This window comes from Carassius gibelio, chromosome B4 (genome assembly GCF_023724105.1).
Source record: "Carassius gibelio isolate Cgi1373 ecotype wild population from Czech Republic chromosome B4, carGib1.2-hapl.c, whole genome shotgun sequence".
Taxonomy (NCBI): Eukaryota; Metazoa; Chordata; class Actinopteri; order Cypriniformes; family Cyprinidae; genus Carassius; species Carassius gibelio.
Window position 1 is genome coordinate 10,948,280 of NC_068399.1, and position 18,159 is coordinate 10,966,438.

At 39.6% G+C, this 18,159-nt stretch overlaps 1 protein-coding gene and 1 long non-coding RNA gene across 3 annotated transcripts in view; both read right to left on the bottom strand.

Moving 5' to 3' along the window:
- LOC127956956 (uncharacterized) overlaps window positions 1-7,872 on the bottom strand; it is a 168,460-nt gene extending 160,588 nt beyond the window's left edge. Inside the window, exon 1 of the long non-coding RNA XR_008153671.1 lies at window positions 7,575-7,872. This is a non-coding gene — a long non-coding RNA (uncharacterized LOC127956956). The remainder of the gene's footprint in view (window positions 1-7,574) is intronic.
- Window positions 7,873-15,568: 7,696 nt separating this feature from the next.
- Window positions 15,569-17,787, bottom strand: LOC127956952 (uncharacterized). 2 transcript variants are annotated; one of them, XM_052555285.1, is made up of 2 exons: window positions 17,334-17,787; window positions 15,569-16,777 (listed from the first exon to the last, which is right to left on the bottom strand). In XM_052555285.1, the coding sequence occupies exon 2, from the start codon at window positions 16,486-16,488 to the stop codon at window positions 15,646-15,648; it is 843 nt and encodes a 280-aa protein (XP_052411245.1). In that variant the 5' UTR covers window positions 16,489-16,777; window positions 17,334-17,787; the 3' UTR covers window positions 15,569-15,645. Both variants share the same exon structure in this region, with proteins under 2 accessions (XP_052411245.1, XP_052411246.1).
- Window positions 17,788-18,159: the final 372 nt, after the last annotated feature.

Below are 18,159 nucleotides of genomic sequence, written 5' to 3' on the forward strand. Positions count from 1 at the left end.
CATGTCTACCAGCTGAGAGATTAGAATCTTATATCTGTATGGTATATCTGTATAACAGAATATGTGGTGCAAATTTGATCAAATATTATACAAATCCAAACTCTGCTGTTTAGCAGCTCTTAACAAGACAATAGTGTTATTATTCTGCTCAAGTCAGTTCAGTGTTGATTCGGTTCAATAACAGTGTCGATATTGCAAAATTGGCAATCATGGAATAAATCTGATTAAGCTATAAATCTATAAATCTACTGGAGGCGATGGTGTCATCATATAGCTCAAATCAGTTTTTTTTTTTCTCATCCAGTAAGTGCGCTCAACCACTTATAGTACATATTACTTGTTTTATAATCCCAGCCAAGCAAGCTAAAGGTGACAGTACTTTTTGAATCAAAGTTGTTCTACATAATTAACTAATAAATTATCCCTAAATCTATTTGGCTAAACAAGCATATATCCAAATGAATCCAAATCAAAATATATATTAAGCAATATCTTTACCTTCATAATGTGTAATTTTATTGTGTGAAATGTTAGTGAATTACTTTTTAGAGAGAAGAGGGAGGGGGGTTGGGTAAAAAGAGCAAGAAGCTTCTTACACTCTTGAGATTCAGACATTTAATAATGTTTATCACATGACAATGTTCAACACATACTCCCTTGACATAAGTTCCACAATGCATAGAAATTTGAAAAAGAATTCATAACAATCAATAGTGAAAACTTTTTCTCATGGAAAAACAAAATAAGTGAAAAGATTCATGTTTCAGGTTAAATATATAGTTCAGTCATGAAACTCTAGATGGCACAGGGTGATTGTAAAGGTGGAAAATAATTTATTACAAATACTTTAATTGCAGTACTTGAGTACATTTTTACATTTCTTCTACTTTCTTGAGTATAATTAAATTGTGGTACTTTTACTTAATTATTTACTTAATAAAACTAAAGTATTCAACTTCGCTACAATAATCTGATTTTAAATCGTAGTCAGATCCTGAAATGGGTCATACCAATGATATTACACAGCGGTATAATAAATAGACACTTATGGAGCAGTTATGGGGCAAGAATAGTCTAAGTGTCTAAAATACATGCACACAGTTCAAATGAATGGTAAAAATGTACAAAGCTAAAATAACCTCAACATTAACCACAACATTAAAATAATAGCACATTAATTTTTACGTGCATCTGGATGATCGATCAACCACGATTTATCTGTAAATCAGATGCATTTTAATTAACTTTTTCTGTGTGCGTGCTTTGGTTGTGAAAGCACATGGCGAAGAAACGAGATCTATGTATGACCAGACGATTTATTTACATCCAAAGCGAGAAGATCTGAACATTTAGTGCATGTTTCATTCATACTCGAAGTTGAAGGGCCAGGGTTGCCAGGTTTTCACAACAAAACCCTCCCAAATGCTACTAAAAACTAGCCCCAAACTAGCCCAATATAAATAATGCAGTGTTAACTGACGTTTATAACAATATAGAAACTATTCTGCCTTATGTGTTTATATAAACTAAATTGTCTTCAGTAAAACACTGATTTTTATTTTTTATTTTATATATATAAAATACAAATTACTGTTTATTGTCCAGCAGTTTATCTGATTTCTTAGCCAATAACAAGTCATAAGGAAAAATAAATCCTGTCAATTAAACAAAAGTCAAATTATTATTATATTTTTTTTTTTTTACTTTTGTTCCCCTCATTTCTAAAATGATAGATAGCCTATGCCCCTATATGTGCAGTACAGAAAACAGTGCACAAGTCTTCTTGTGCTTGAATGGTTTTAAGTCATTAAAGTGTGCACAAAGGAATTGATAAGAGGAACCAATATTTAATTTTATAACAACTCAGGGGCGCTGCCAGGAATTTTGGTCCCCATGACAAAAAAATCAAATTGGGTCCCCCTTGCGCAGCTGTTGTCACCATATCTCTAGGACCTAACTGTCCCATCAAAAGCTTTACATAACTCTAATCAAAGGCTTGCAACTGTCTTGCTGCTTGTAGTTCAATGCTAGTACTAGCACAATATTTACTGTTGGTTATTTGTAAATGCAAGTCTGCATACAGTATGCAGTTCACTATTTGATGCAAGATTAAAAGCCACCTTAAAAATGTCCTTAAAGCAACACTACACTCTAAAAAGTGCTGGGTTGTTTTTTCAACCCATATGCTGGGTTGAGGCCGCTGGATAGGATTTTGGGATGTTTTAACCCAAGTTTGGGTTGAAATTTGTTTTCCGTTTTAACCCAGCGGGGTTGGGTTGTGAACGCGGACGTGAAGGAGAGCACGCACGTCACGTCAAGATTGTATGTCTCCAGTGCGAGCAGCCGCCATTTTCTCAGCATGAAAGAAGCGAGAAGCGAGGGAAAGACTATGGTAAGTAAATATTCAAAATGTAAAGTTATCGTTTATTTTTTACCTGGTTGTATGAAAGGCGGAAAGTTTTATTGAAAGGCGGAAACAAAGAAGCTTAAGGTTACATTACAAAAAAAAAAAAACAGACGCGGTTTTCGCCTCAGACATGGAGGTCTTAACGGCATCATTTAACATTACTGAACAGAAGAGGTAATTTTAATATAACGTCAGTGAATGTATTTTGTCATATTTACATTAGATTTTACATTATCTGTACTTTTTGAGGCGTTAATAGACGGTTATGGTCACGGTTACACTCATGTTAATTTGTCTTTTGTTTTTTTTACGGCTTTACTGAATGTATGTTTGTCTCCTAAAGGAAATGGCATTGTGCAGTAAAGACTAGCATTATTTTGAGGCTGTTGAAGTGGTAACTGTTAAAAGTCTGTTTTACATGTAATATTTCAGACTTGTCGAGCTCGTGTCTTCATTGTCCTCGCACCGAGAGTTAAAGACACAGAAGCTGTTTGTGTAAGGAGTCTCAGACTGTGAGGAGGAGATGGTGTTCTTCTGAAGAGAGGGACAGACGGGTTTAAGGAGAGCAAACTTCAGAATAACATCAAGTTATCTTATTTTTACTAAGACTAAAACAATGTTTGTTTTTGTAGATGTTGAAATCCAGAGACAAGATAACTTCATTCTTTTGAGACTGATGTTTTTATTTTTTTTTTTTTTTTTGAAGATTAATGTTTCTGTTGTGTCCTGCCTGTTTACTTCACATTTTGATGCAGCAACAGTGTGATTATTTGTTCATATTTTACTGAAACCATTGATGTCCCTCTTTGCAGAACTCAAACTAACTTTGGAGTTAAGTGGACAGAAGTCTGCTTGTGTGAGGAGGAGGTGGTTTTTTCAGCTTATTCTGAAGAGAGGGAAAGATAGTTTTACGGCAAGTTAACTTCATAATTTCATGTTATTAGTTGTTGTTGTTTAATACTAAGAGTAAAATAATGTTTGTTTTTTGTTTTTGTAGATGTTAAAAGCCAGAGACATGGGAGAGCATAATTATTTTGAGATTTTATGTAAGTTATTTTTAGAAAATAAATGTTTCGGTTTACTTCACATTTTGATGCAACAACAGTGTGATTACATGCTCATTTAATTAAAACCATTAATGTCTGTGTTTTTCATTGCAGAACTCAAACCAACTTTGGAGTTGTCTTGACTGATTTGGAGAGTCATCATTCTTGGTCTTCCCTCTTAAAGGTAAAGTTCACACAAAAAAAAAAATCATTTACTTGCCCTCATGTCATTCCAAACCTATAAGACTTGAATATATTGAAATTAATATATTTTTAATTTTCTCATAATTTTGTTAATCCATTTATAGTCTATATAATCAGTATTTTCAAGCCTCAGAAATACAGAGTTATTGTAGAAGTAATTCATTCCGATATTTATATATGAATAAATCTTAAATGATTTGATAGCAATGGAGGACACAAATTGAGAGAATATTAAATATATTCATTTGTTTTCCAAAAATGAGCAGAGTTTGTATGAGTCTGGAACAACATGAGGGAGAGTAAATTATGACCATTTTCATTATTTGATGAACTAACCATTTGAAAAGCAGCCCTCCACGTACATGAACATTTGTGAGGTATGTGAATGTCATGTCTGTTTTAATGCTTCAGTAAAGAAGCTATCTGAAAGCAGTATATTTATTCAAACAATATTTTGTGCCCTCACACTAGTGCTGCTATTATAGCATTCTGGAGCGCTGTGGTGGACAAAGACATTAAACAACCACACAAAGTGTTGAAACTTTAACACAGATTATTTACCTATCCTTACGGATGTGAATACACCTCTATCTGAAAATGGATAGTTTAATTAAATGTTTTATTTTTTCAAATGTGTTTCTCTTTCTAGGTCACTGATGAAGAACAGGCGGTGACTGGATGAATACTGGTCAAAGAAGAGAACTTCCTTTCCCCTAAACTGATGCAGCAGTGGTTTTAAAAGTATATACAACTGAACAAAGTCCAATTTGATCTTAAGTTTTATTCAACGAATGTTCAATGCTTTATGAACTGTAGCTGTTAATGCCATCCTTTTCTGCATTTCTTCTTACATGTTACTTTTTGACTTTACTCTTGTTTTTAATAAATATTTTCCTTTTGATAATTATTATTTGTGTGTAAAAGTGATATTTAAAATGAACATTATTTGTAGGTTTAATGCCTAGCTCAATTTGGTTTCATTTTAATGTAGCAATGTATTGTTTCCCACATCCTTGCACTCTGCGAGTTAATTTTCTGCCAGCAAGAGGCGCTAAGAGCGGGTAGGTAGGTTTCGAAGGTAACGGCTGCAAAGCAGCGCTGAGCTCACAAACGCTGCCTCATCAAGCATTACATGCGAAATGAATTTGAACATTTTCTAAATACAGTACTTTTCCTTCTGAAATACAGTGATAAAAAACACCCGCTCTGGTTTTTGAAACCCTGCAATGTAGTCAATTTAAACCATAAAAAAAGCAATGATACATGATAACCCAGCGTTGGGTTCGTCCCTCTTTGACCCAGCGCTGGGTTGTCAAAGTAACCCAAATTGGGTTGTTTTCAACCCAGCAGTTTTTAGAGTGTATGTAAAAATTGTTACCTTAAAATAATATTTCCAAAATCGTTTCAGTGGTTCATCAAGTTGTAACAGGGTGAAAGGCACTTATGCCTCCCTGGAATGATGCTAACATTAACACAGTGGTAGCTAATTTATATGTAGTTTTCAAATTTAAATAATCATTAATTATTCTTTCTTTATACCAAATCAATTAAGCTTATGAGATATTTGAATCAAGGAATACATTTGGAAAATCTTGAATAAATTATGACAATTTTCATTTTTGGGTGAACTATCCATTTAACAGAAGTGAAAAAGGAGCAATCTTTTTTTTTCTTTTTTTTTTTTAAAGCACAATAAGACAAATACAATAGAGATACAAATTTAACTATTTTTTTCAGGTACTGTAGGTTTTACTTAACATGTATACATTTATTTAACGTCTTTTGTTGGCTAAAATTAATGACATGAGTATTTAATTTGGAATGTTGTCCTTTTAAGACAGAAGGAATACATCAAATACTGACACATGTTAAGTTTTCACCCACCTTTTCACATTCACTTAATCCATAACCTACTGTATTTACGTGAGATATTCTACAAGATAAACATTTGGGCTGTTGTGTGTGTATTTGAGTGCTGAGAACTGATTGCTCTGTATATGAGAACTGAGGGAGCAGAGTGTTCGCCCGCGCGAAAGAGAACACTTCTATCAGCGTGATTCCGCCTATCCCGCCTTTACTAACTTTAAGTTAATCGACAACGAATTGTGACTCCCGGGAAAAACGGGACGTCTGGTCACTTCATCCCTGCCCCTTCAGGTGCTGAGGCTGTTGTTTCAGATCGCTAGTTCGTGTTTTATTAGTCTATCCATCCACTGCGGCTGTTATACTGACTAATAGACAAATGGCCCTTATCGGATCACAATCCAATGACAGGGATGCACATTTTGAAAGACAATATAGGATGCATTTTGAATGTCCAGTAGTCCTCAAATAACATATAGTGCAGTCTCATCTAGTTAACGAAAACGCTGCATGAATTTCGTCATAATTTCATCATCAGATATTATTTTTAGCTCATCAACATCTTGTCTTAGTCACATAAAAATGTTCATTAATGAATATTTTTTCGTCGTTGTGTTCGTTAATGAAATTAACACTGCTAGCGTGCTGTGCCACGGTCGAGTTTACTCGACAAGATGCGGCACTGAATAAAACGTCCGATTTTGTCAAACAGGGTGTCAAATTTCACGCGACCTCCCCTGCACCAGATAGCAGACATGTAATACTTCATCTCTGACTGAAAAAAACGTCATGGTCCTATACCAAATCTTCGAGCTAGAGCGCATTGAATCAGTGCGAATAAAAGAAATCATATGACGTCATAATATGCAAATTAGATGGGAAAATAAAATCCCTACATAGACATTGGGTCATCCTTAATATTTTTATAATTTACAGAAAGTCTCTATCTTTTATACATTTTTAGATAGCCTTTTGAAATTAAGATGTCAAAATCGAAAGTTTTAGGAAAAAACCTCTGGCGCCTAAAGGGTTAATTGACTGTCTGCAACTAACGAAACACCAGGCTTATTTGAGATGCGCCTTGCCTCGCCTAAAATGTATGCGAGAGTAGGCGGATGCAGTGAGAGGAGGAGTGAACAAAGCGCAGGCAAGCCGGACAGATCTCTCTTCTCGTAGTGGATCTGACACCTGTGAGATCAAAGATGGCTATCGCGGCATTCACACTCGTGCACAAGTGTTGCTAATAAACTGGATGTAATTCAAGTTCTGTTGCTTTTATATGAAAATAAATAAAATGAACAAGACACCCATTTAATTACATACCAAAGACGTGTTTATCAGTATTTGTTTCTTTAATCAGGGTTGTGTCTAGAGCATTTTCAGTGGGGGGGGGGGTCCAAATGGGGTAGCTGCCAGTGACCAAAGAAAAAAAAAAAGCTAAATTCTACAGTATATTACGTAAATCCTATTGATTTTATTATTTATTAACTTGAATAAAGTTACTTGTAAACAAAGGCAGTATTAAAGCACATTTTTGATTAATTTAGTTTTTTGTCATCCCTTTATGTATAAAATTTGAGAATAAATTAATTATTTTTCCTTTTTTTTAAAGAAACTCCCTATATCTTTAGTTCTTTTCATGGCTTGGCACTGCTCTCTTCCCTGCCTTCAAAAGAAACACTTATGTGTGTCTGTTATTCTCAATCTAAAAAAAAAAAAAAAAAGTTAGGCTTGACAATTTAACTGATTATCTAACTGACTCACTCAATCAATCACATTTATTTATATAGTGCTTTAAACAAAATACATTGCGTCAAAGCACTGAACAACATTAATTTGGAAAACAGTGTGTCAATAATGCAAAATGATAGTTAAAGGCAGTTCATCATTGAAATCAGTTATGTCATCTCTGTTCAGTTTGAATAGTGTTTGTGCATTTATTTGCAATCAAGTCAATGATATCGCTGTAGATGAAAATACCCCAACTAAGCAAGCCAGGGGCGACAGCAGCAAGGAACCAAAACTCCATCGGTGACAGAATGGAGAAAAAAAACCTTGGGAGAAACCAGGCTCAGTTGGGGGGCCAGTTCTCCTCTGACCAGACGAAACCAGTAGTTAAATTCCAGGCTGCAGCAAAGTCAGATTGTGCAGAAGAATCATCTGTTTCCTGTGGTCTTGTCCTGATGGTCCTCTGAGACAAGGTATTTACAGGGGATCTGTATCTGGGGCTCTAGTTGTCCTGGTCTCCGCTGTCTTTCAGGGATGTAGAGGTCCTTTTCTAGGTGCTGATCCACCATCTGGTCTGGATATGTACTGGATCTGGTGGCCACGGTGACCTCGGAACAAGAGAGAAACAGACAAATATTAGCATAGATGCCATTCTTCTAATGATGTAGAAGGTACATAGGGTGTTATTTGAAGTGTTTCCGGTTCCGGTTTGGATATTAAAAGCATATTAGTATGTTATGTGTATGCCAGGTTAAAGAGATGGGTCATTAATCTAGATTTAAACTGCAAGAGAACAACCACCCAATAAAGCATTACAATAATCTAACCTTGAAGTCATTAATGCATGGATTAACATTTCTGCATTTGACATTGAGAGCATAGGCCGTAATTTAGATATATTTTTGAGAAAATGCAGTTTTACAAATGCTAGAAACGTGGCTTTCTAAGGAAAGATTGCGATCAAATAGCACACCTAGGTTCCTAACTGATGACGAAGAATTGACAGAGCAACCATCAAGTCTTAGACAGTGTTCTAGGTTATTACAAGCAGAGTTTTTAGGTCCTATAATTAACACCTCTGTTTTTTCTGAATTTAGCAGTAAGAAATTACTCGTCATCCAATTTTTTATATCGACTATGCATTCCATTAGTTTTTCAAATTGGTGTGTTTCACCGGGCCGCGAAGAAATATAGAGCTGAGTATCATCAGCATAACAGTGAAAGCTAACACCATGTTTCCTGATGATATCTCCAAAGGGTAACATATAAAGCGTGAAGAGTAGTGGCCCTAGTACTGAGCCTTGAGGTACTCCATACTGCACTTGTGATCGATATGATACATCTTCATTCACTGCTACGAACTGATGGCGGTCACATAAGTACGATTTAAACCATGCTAATGCACTTCCACTGATGCCAACAAAGTGTTCAAGTCTATGCAAAAGAATGCTGTGGTCAACTGTGTCAAACGCAGCACTAAGATCCAATAAAACTAATAGAGAGATACACCCACGATCAGATGATAAGAGCAGATCATTTGTAACTCTAAGGAGAGCAGTCTCAGTACTATGATAGGGTCTAAATCCTGACTGGAAATCCTCACATATACCATTTTTCTCTAAGAAGGAATATAATTGTGAGGATACCACCTTTTCTAGTATCTTGGACAGAAAAGGGAGATTCAAGATTGGTCAATAATTAACTAGTTCTTTGGGGTCAAGTTGTGGTTTTTTGATGAGAGGCTTAATAACAGCCAGTTTGAAAGTTTTGGGGACATATCCTAATGACAATGAGGAATTAATAATAGTCAGAAGAGGATCTATGACTTCTATGAAGCACCTCTTTTAGGAGCTTAAATGGTATAGGGTCTAACATACATGTTGTTGGTTTAGATGATTTAACAAGTTAATAACATTTTTTGTCTCCTATAGTAGAGAATGAGTGGAACTTTTCCTCAGGGGGTCTAAAGTGCACTGTCTGATGTGATACTGTAGCTGACGGCTGAATGATTGCAATTTTATCTCTAATAGTATCGATTTTAGAAGTAAAGTAGTTCATAAAGGCATTACTGCTGTGGTGTTGGGAAATGTCAACACTTGTTGAGGCTTTATTTTTCGTTAATTTAGCCACTGTATTGAATAAATACCTGGGGTTAAGTTCGTTTTCTTCTAAAAGAGAAGAAAAGTAATCAGATCTAGCAGTTTTTGTCAGGGAAAGGAACAGGATCCAACTGCGGTTGAATGAATGAGACATTTTATTGAGAAACTCAGAGGACTTAATCCGTTGGAGCACGAGACAGTCAGCACTCTGCATGAACAGCCAGCTCGAAGATCCCTACGGCGACAGCCGCACAGCAACGAGGAACAGGTGGCAGATCAGCGCTGGAAAGCCGATGCGTCCGAAGGAGACAGCCGCCTGGTAGATGTGGGCTACTGAGGAACGAGAGGCAAGGCAGGGGGAAAAAAACCCCAAAAAGCAGGAACAGCAGGTCGACTAGATAGAGGAAAAATACAAAAATGGAGTCAGAAAACTATGGCTAGTAACAAGAAGCTTACTTTAACAACGCTTACGGACCAAGATAGCAAACACAAGGGTATGATAAAGGGAAGATAAAGGGAAGAGTAAGACAGGGTGCAGGTGAGGGAGAAAACGTTAACAGGGATAACAAGAGGGGCGGAAAAAAGATAGCGGGAATAGTGAAACACCTGGCGAGCCAGCAAAACCCAAATCATGTGCTCCAGGAAAGAAAAAGCCTCAGCCCCCACTGAGACCATGACAGTACCCCCTCCCCCAGGAACACCACCAGGCGACCTAAGGGAGGGGCTTACCATGTTTATGGCGGAAGTCGTCAATCAGCGACCGATCCAGAATATCCCGAGCTGGGACCCAACTCCTCTCCTCCGGACCGTAACCCTCCCAGTCCACCAGGTATTGAAAACCCCTGCCACGACGATGAACATCTAGTAATCTCCTAACAGAATAGACAGGAGAACCATCCACTAGATGAGGGGGAGGGGGGCAGGGGAGGAACTGTTGGTATTAAAAGGGGATCTTAAAACTGGTTTAACCCTGGATACATGGAAAACAGGGTGAACCCGACCAAGAGAGGAGGGCAACTTGAGCTGTATCGCAGCCGGATTAATGACCTTGGTGATCTGGTATGGGCCAATGAACCTGGGTGCCAATTTGCGAGAGACAGCCCTGAGAGGCAGGTCCTTGGTAGACAGCCATACCTTCTGACCACAGACATAACGGGGCGCTGGGATCCGGTGGCGATCAGCCGCTGCCTTGGTCCGTCTAGAGGCCTGGACCAGGGCCTTCCTAGCCTTCCTCCAGATGCGACGACATCTTCGAACAAAGGCTAGGGCAGACGGAACTGCAGCATCGGGTTCCTGAGAGGGAAATAAGGGAGGAGAGTAAACAACAGAACATTCAAAGGGTGACATACCTGTGGATGCTACTGGAAGAGTATTATGGGAATACTCAATCCAAGTGAGCTGTTGGCTCCAGGAGGCAGGGTTACGGAATGCCAGGCAGCGGAGAACTCGCTCGAGATCCTGATTGGCTCGTTCACACTGACCATTGGTCTGGGGATGAAATCCTGATGACAGACTTGTAGAGGCCCCAATCTGTCGACAAAATTCTTGCCAAAACCGGGAGACAAACTGGGGACCCTGTCAGAGACTACGTCCACCGGATGGCCATGGATACGGAAGACATGGTCAATTACCAGTTGGGCGGTCTCCTTGGCAGAGGGGAGTTTGTGTAGGGGCACAAAATGAACCACCTTAGAAAAGCGATCCACCATTGTGAGAATAACAGTGTAACCATTCGAGACAGGCAAGCCAGTGACCAGGGGCGAGAAGGAATGGGCAAGGGTTGAAGTTGGCCAATGTAGGGACGGTTAGAGACCTTGTTCTGGGCACAAACTGAACAAGCCAATACAAACTGCCTGACATCCTGGCCCATTGAGGGCCACCAAAATCGCTGACGGATGGCAGCCAGAGACCTCCTGATTCCTGGATGGCAGGTGACCTTAGATTCATGACCCCACTGAAAGACCTCAGGGCGTAACACTGCCGGCACGAACAACCGACCCGCCGGGCACTCAACTGGTACTTCCACTCCTCGCCCGGCCTCCTCCACCCGCCGCTCGACGTCCCAGGAGAGAACCCCCACCACCACTCCATCTGGGAGTATAGTTTCGGTAGGCACCTCCTCCCCCGGCGCTCGAACTGACGGGATAGAGTATTAGGTTTGATGTTCTTAGCCCCAGGCCGGTACGAAAGGGTGAAGTTAAAACGGTCAAAGAGTGCCCAGCGGGCCTGGCGCGGACTCAACCTCTTGGCCGAACAGAAATATTCTAGGTTCTTATGATCCGTCCAGACCAAGAAGGGCAGCGCAGACCCCTCCAACCAGTGGCGCCACTCACCCAAGGCCAACCTCACCGCCAACAGCTCACGATTACCTATGCCGTAGTTTCGTTCAGCCGGGTTAAGGCGATGGGAAAAATATGGACAAGGGTGCACCTTCCCATCCTTACTGGAGTGCTGGGTGTAACAACATTGAGTTTTACAGAATAATTAACTCAAATGATATATAGGGAATTTGAATAATTAATCAGGAATATGATTAACTTATATCTCAGATGACAGTTACATTAAATTTGATTGATTATGAAAAATAGCTCAATTGCCTATACCAATAAATAATCACAGGGCATTGTAATTTACTCATTAATATGTCAATATTCCATTCTTCATATCAATTGTTGTGATAGCTCTTACTGTAAATTACTGCAAATCAAACAGCGGTTTGTCCATAGAGAAAGTGATACTTGCAAAGTGTCCAATGTGCGTGAGCTGGACATCGGGGCGCGCTGGATCTTTTGAAACCGTCGTGCGCGTGTTGGAGACCGGCGCACGCTGGAGCACGTGGTCTTTTGTTCTGTCCTCGCGCGGTATTTGAAAGGTTCAACAAACAATGTTCCAGAATTCGTCTTCCTTGCGTGGAGAGGCGAATAGTTGAATAAACTTAGTAAAGAAAAGAAAAGAAAAGAACGAAAGCTTCCAAAGGAGCCATTAAAATGGCTTTTTCTCTCAGCCCCTGTGCTGAGGGGGGCTTGCGCTATGATTAACACATGATAACACTGCAGATAGTCCCAATTTATATGGGAAACATCTAATGTACCAAAAAGGGAATACGTAATACATGTATAAAACATAAAAACAGAAAGTTAATGAATACATTCCATAGAATGCATTGGGGAAAGAAACCAGTGATTTGGCTTCTCTCCTCTCCTGTTGTCCAGGGTGGTCGTAAAGTTTTACGACCTGCAAAAGTGGGGGTTACATACACATGACTATTTGAGAAAGAGTTAGGCTGAGGAGAACATTTCCACTTATAAGTCAGCACTTTAACCATTTACCCAGGATTAACCATTTTTATGCAATACACAAACATTAAAAATACATATTAATAAGGACTTACAAAAGTAAGGAACTTTACGAAAGGTTTCCTTTGTGTATGTTGGAATGTGGTTGGTTTAGTGTCTCCTTTGAGGCTTGCACGGGTATCGTAAATTAATTTAAGTCCAGCCAGGCTGGCGCCAGGCCAGGCAATTAGTGCAAAATGGGTTTCATTTTTTTATGCCTGAATTTAACCCATGAATCGATGATCTGCATATATGTTACATGGGACAAGACTGTGCCTACCCCAACCTCGGACGCGTCCACCTCAACAATGAATTGGCGTTCAGGATCTGGAACAGAGAGAACAGGAGCAGAGATAAACCGGGACTTTAAATTATCAAAGGCCTCCTGAGCCTGAGTACTCCAGGTGAATGGTACCTTAATGGAGGTGAGCGCCGTTAGGGGTGCAGCTACCTGGCCAAAATTCCTGATGAATCGCCGATAAAAGTTGGCAAAGCCCAAGAACCGCTGCAGAGCCATCCTGGAGTTGGGGACTGGCCACTTGGCGACAGCCTTGACCTTGGCCTGATCAGGCTTGATCTCCCCTGCTGAGACTATAAATCCCAGGAACAAAACAGACTTGGCATGGAACTCGCACTTCTCCGCTTTGACATAAAGCTGGTTCTCAAGAAGCCGTTGGAGGACCTGGTGCACATGCTGAGTGTGTACCTGAGGGGATGGAGAAAAGATTAGAATATCATCAAGGTACACAAAGACAAACCTATTAATCATGTCTCCCAACATGCTATTGACCATGCCCTGGAAGACAGCCGGAGCATTAGTAAGCCCAAACGGAAGGACCAGGTATTCATAGTGTCCCGTGGGGGTATTGAAGGCTGTCTTCCACTTATCGCCCTCACGAATACGGATGAGGTGATAGGCGTTGCGGAGGTCTAATTTAGTGAAGACCTTGGCTCCCTGCAAAAGTTCAAAGGCAGATGACATTAATGGCAAGGGGTACCTGTTCTTTATAGACGAGTTTCCTATGTGAAATAGGCGGGCCGCCATTATCCTTTCACTCTGCCAATGTCTTCCGGTTGTGTCTGCCGATAATTTCCGGTTAGCGAGTTAGCGTCTTTTACTGTCTTTGGTTAGCGTGCAGAAAAAGTAAATTATGGATGGTGTTACACGCCGACACGGCTCCGGGACATATTGTGCTGTTCGCGGTTACAACAACTCGTGTCGATTGCTGAATGTTCGGTCGGAAGGAGAATGTTTCGACCATCAACCATCTACAAGGCGCCAATGTGGATGTGCTCCCCCGTATGCGTTGTATGAGAAACCAAAAACAGATGTTGAATCTCGGAAGTGGCTAGCGGCTTTGAAGTTGAAGAATCCGGCCAAAAGACTGTTTGTTTGTTCTTATCACTTCATTGATAAAAAGCCCACAGAGGAAAACCCTTTCCCGGCACTTTGGTTGGGATACGAGCGACCTCCCCAGCAAAAGAGACATAAACTCGACAGAAACACAAGTGACACGCAATCAGATGGTAAGTGTATCTTGATATTTTTCTGGTTAGCTAAAGTTTGCAGCATAAGTTCAACTGTTGATATATGTGTCTCTGTCCTGTGTTAGTTAGACTGGTATATACATTTATAGTTGATGCTGTTTGTCTTTTAGAAGTGTGCATCGAGCCGAAGTTTAAAGATGCTGCAACACAATGGGAGGACCTAACAAAAACTGACCACAGCTAAGTGGCAAAGTTGGACCACGTGAACAAATCGACGCAGACTGGGGGTCAGACTGTGGCTGATGATATGCTCCTGGATGATGATACCTCGCTGCTGTACACAGGACTGCGTCTGGTATATTTTTTTACTTTGGTGAAAACAATGTTGCCATTTAGTAAACCATCATGTAGTATTCCTGTTGTTGACCAAATACTGATGACCCTCATGAAACTTAAACTGAACCTTGTGTTAGGGGATGTGGCAAAGCGCTTTGAAGTGTCTAAAGGTGAAGTAAGTGTGGTGATTGCTCACTGGATTGATACATTGGGTGAGCAGCTTGAACCCATTTAAATTGTACATATTCCTTTATTTTATGTGTGTGTGTGTGTGTATATATATATATATATATATATATATATATATATATATATATATATAATTTCAGGTAGAAAAACCTGTGTACATTTATTGTTATTGTTCCCTTTCTGGTGTTGTGATTATTGATAAGACAAAACAGAGTTTTAACTAAGAAAAACTTGTGAGTGCTATTCTTTTTCAAATGAGGTTTAAGTCCCTATGAAAATCAAAACCTTGGTTACCTGCAGTTGTTTTTTTTGTTTTTTTAATTGTACATATTCCTTTATTTTATGTGTGTGTGTGTATATATATATATATATATATATATATATATATATATATATATATATATATATATATATATATATATATATATATATAAATAATTTCAGGTAGAAAAACTTGTGTACATTTATTGTTATTGTTCCCTTTCTGGTGTTGTGATTTTTGATAAGACAAAACAGAGTTTTAACTAAGAAAAACATGTGAGTGCTATTCTTTTTCTTGTATTGTAAATATTGACACATGACAATAAACAAATTGATTTGAGAAGAAATGAATTAATTTTTATTGATCCTATTCCATAACAAAGGGACAATTTTATTAACTCCTTAATGGATGATTTTTTTAAAATAATTAAATAAAAACAAAGTAAATACAGGAAAAAAAGCTCACAATATCACAAAAAGAAAAAGACTGGAATAAAATATTAAATAAATAAAATTAATAAATAAAGAAATAAGTGACTGATATAAAAATAAATATGAGTAAGTTAAAGAAAATAAATCCGTTTGATAAAAACAAATAAAAGCTAGAAAGGACTTGTCACAAATTTGTTACAACAGGGAACAAGGGGTTAAAAAAGGAATGACTAATCACCCCAGTACACATAAGCAGGTCATGCTGATTTTACAACATCCATGTATCTGGAACACAACTCCAGCCTTCCATCATCGAAGTCATCGACAACTTTTGGTAACATGTGGGTGAAATAGAAGGAGTGTAGCCTTGAGATATGTCCCTCAACAAAGGTTTGGTCATAGAGCACGTTGAGCTGCAGACATTCAGTGGTACTCCAAATCACCAACAAGGCTTGCCGTAGCCCTGTGCAGTGCATGCCCAGTTGCACCTGCATGTAATATCCCTTTGGCCCATTGAAGGACAGATGGAATTCCCCTGTGGGCATACGTTTGATCTCACTGCTTTTAGCAGCAAGTGCTTCAGTAAGGGACTGGTTTCTGACTAAGACAGGGCACTTGATCTCCAGTAGTGTGTCTCTGTTCATGACACCATCCGGACTCGCAGCAAGCCATGACTCACTCGGGCAAACCACCAAACCTTTCACATCGATGTCATGACCTTGGTCTTGCAGGTATTGCCTGGCGTGCTCTTCACCCTCTGCTCCTTGCCGGGTTGCTGCGTTACCTTGAAAGGTAGGATGGAGGTGTTCAGACAAGAATTTGTCTGGTGCTGTGGTAGCCCGAACTGGCACATTCTTGGCTGTGCTTGCTGTTATCCGTACCCGTCGCATGTCATGCCACAGTTGTTCCCTGCTCTGTTCTTTTGTGTGCTGCTCAATGTACATAAATTGGGTTGTGGTCATGTCAATGTATGTGGTGTAGAATTCCCTACATTTCTCACATTCCAGTTGTGTGTTGTGATCACCATGATGAAGGGGCAGTGGAGCTTTTGATGTCTCGGCAGACTGAGCAGGGAGGCTGGTGTTAAAAGTGAGCTGCATTAGTCCACTGCCAGGTGCAGTGAAAAGTGCCGCTATTGGTGTGGAGAGACAGTAATTTTGCTATTCTTCCAGTGTCTCATGGACTTTTACCTTGCGACTAGGTGTAGAAACTATGCTGGAGGAGGATGCCTGTGATGCTGGTTGGTATAGGTTATTTCTGCTGTGTCTTCGGAAAGACACATCCCTCATTTTTTTGCTGCCCAGTATTGCTTTTTGTCCCGGCATTCCAGCAATTCTGCACATCAGTGCAGGCAAGCCCTGTCTTCCCTTGCCTCACAGCATTTTCTACCTGCAGACAGATAGAAACAAAATCACACACTTTTTAAATAATGGTTTGAGCATCACAGCAAAATTCTTTTAGAGAAAACATTTTGTAAATCAAAATAACATTAACATCAAAGTTTAACCCCTTTATGCCTGAGTATATTTAGACTTACATAAAAAAAATCTGGAAAAATATGAAAAGAATAATAAAAGAAAATACCCGCTGCATTTCTGTGTTTTTAATTCAACATAATCAAACAATTTATGTAAAAAAAAAACTCAACAGATGTTTACTTCATCCCAAGTACAAGCAATAAACAGTTTTTATGGTTAATATTTTACCTTTACCTTTGTTAGATCACATTTAAGAATTGCAACCTTGTGCGGGAACGGCAGGGGTAGTTCACACTCTCTCACACTTAGACACAATCTCTCTCTCACATGCATACACACACACACACACACACACACACACACACACACACACACATTTGTATTACTCGAGTGTTCTGTTATAGATTAACACACGGATAACTTTACATACAAACATCTTAATACAAGCATAAGATGGGCTAACGTACCTTCCAAAGCACGGCGGCTGAATGGCTACAGGAACGTCCGGGTCCGGCGATACAGGTACAGCCTGCAGTCTCCACATCTCCCGTCTTGGTAACTAAAACCCAGGCGTTATGCGCTGAATTGTTAACGGACTGGCTTGGTTGAACATCGGCCTTTAGGTAAATTAAACTGCCCATATCGTGTAAAAGTACACAGCCCACTTTGTCTGAATGGAGATACTGAAACGCCTCAGAGCTTTTCAGGTTATTAATTGCATTCCCATCCACCGCCATGGAATCAATAAAATAAGAAAAGATCTTGGATGTTGTTATGCTGGGCCATATCGACATGTTGTCCACCCATGACGTTACCTTACTTGGATGTGGAATGGTCAAAACACCATTTTTAACAAGCTTTTCGGTCGAATGTTGCCATTCCAACGCCATTTTTGCACCACTACTCAGACCGCGCCGGAAATTCTTGGCAGAAACAGGAAGTAAACCGGAAATGCCCTGGAAACTTGTCTATAGTTATGTCATTTAACCCTTGATAATCAATGCAAGGATGCAGAGAGCCATCCTTCTTCTTAATGAAGAGGAACCCAGCGCCAGCAGGGGAGGTTGAGTGGCGGATGAGTCCGGCCTTTAAGGATTCCTGAATGTATGAGTCCATGGCCTCTCATTCAGGACCTGACAGGGAAAAAAGGCGACCCCGGGATGGAGAAGTGCGTGGGAGGAGATCGATGGCACAATCAAACGGCCGGTGAGGAGGGAGAGAGGTGGCTTGGGACTTGCTGAATACCAGCCGCAGATCGAAGTACTCTGCCGGTACCCCAGTGAGGTCAGCAGG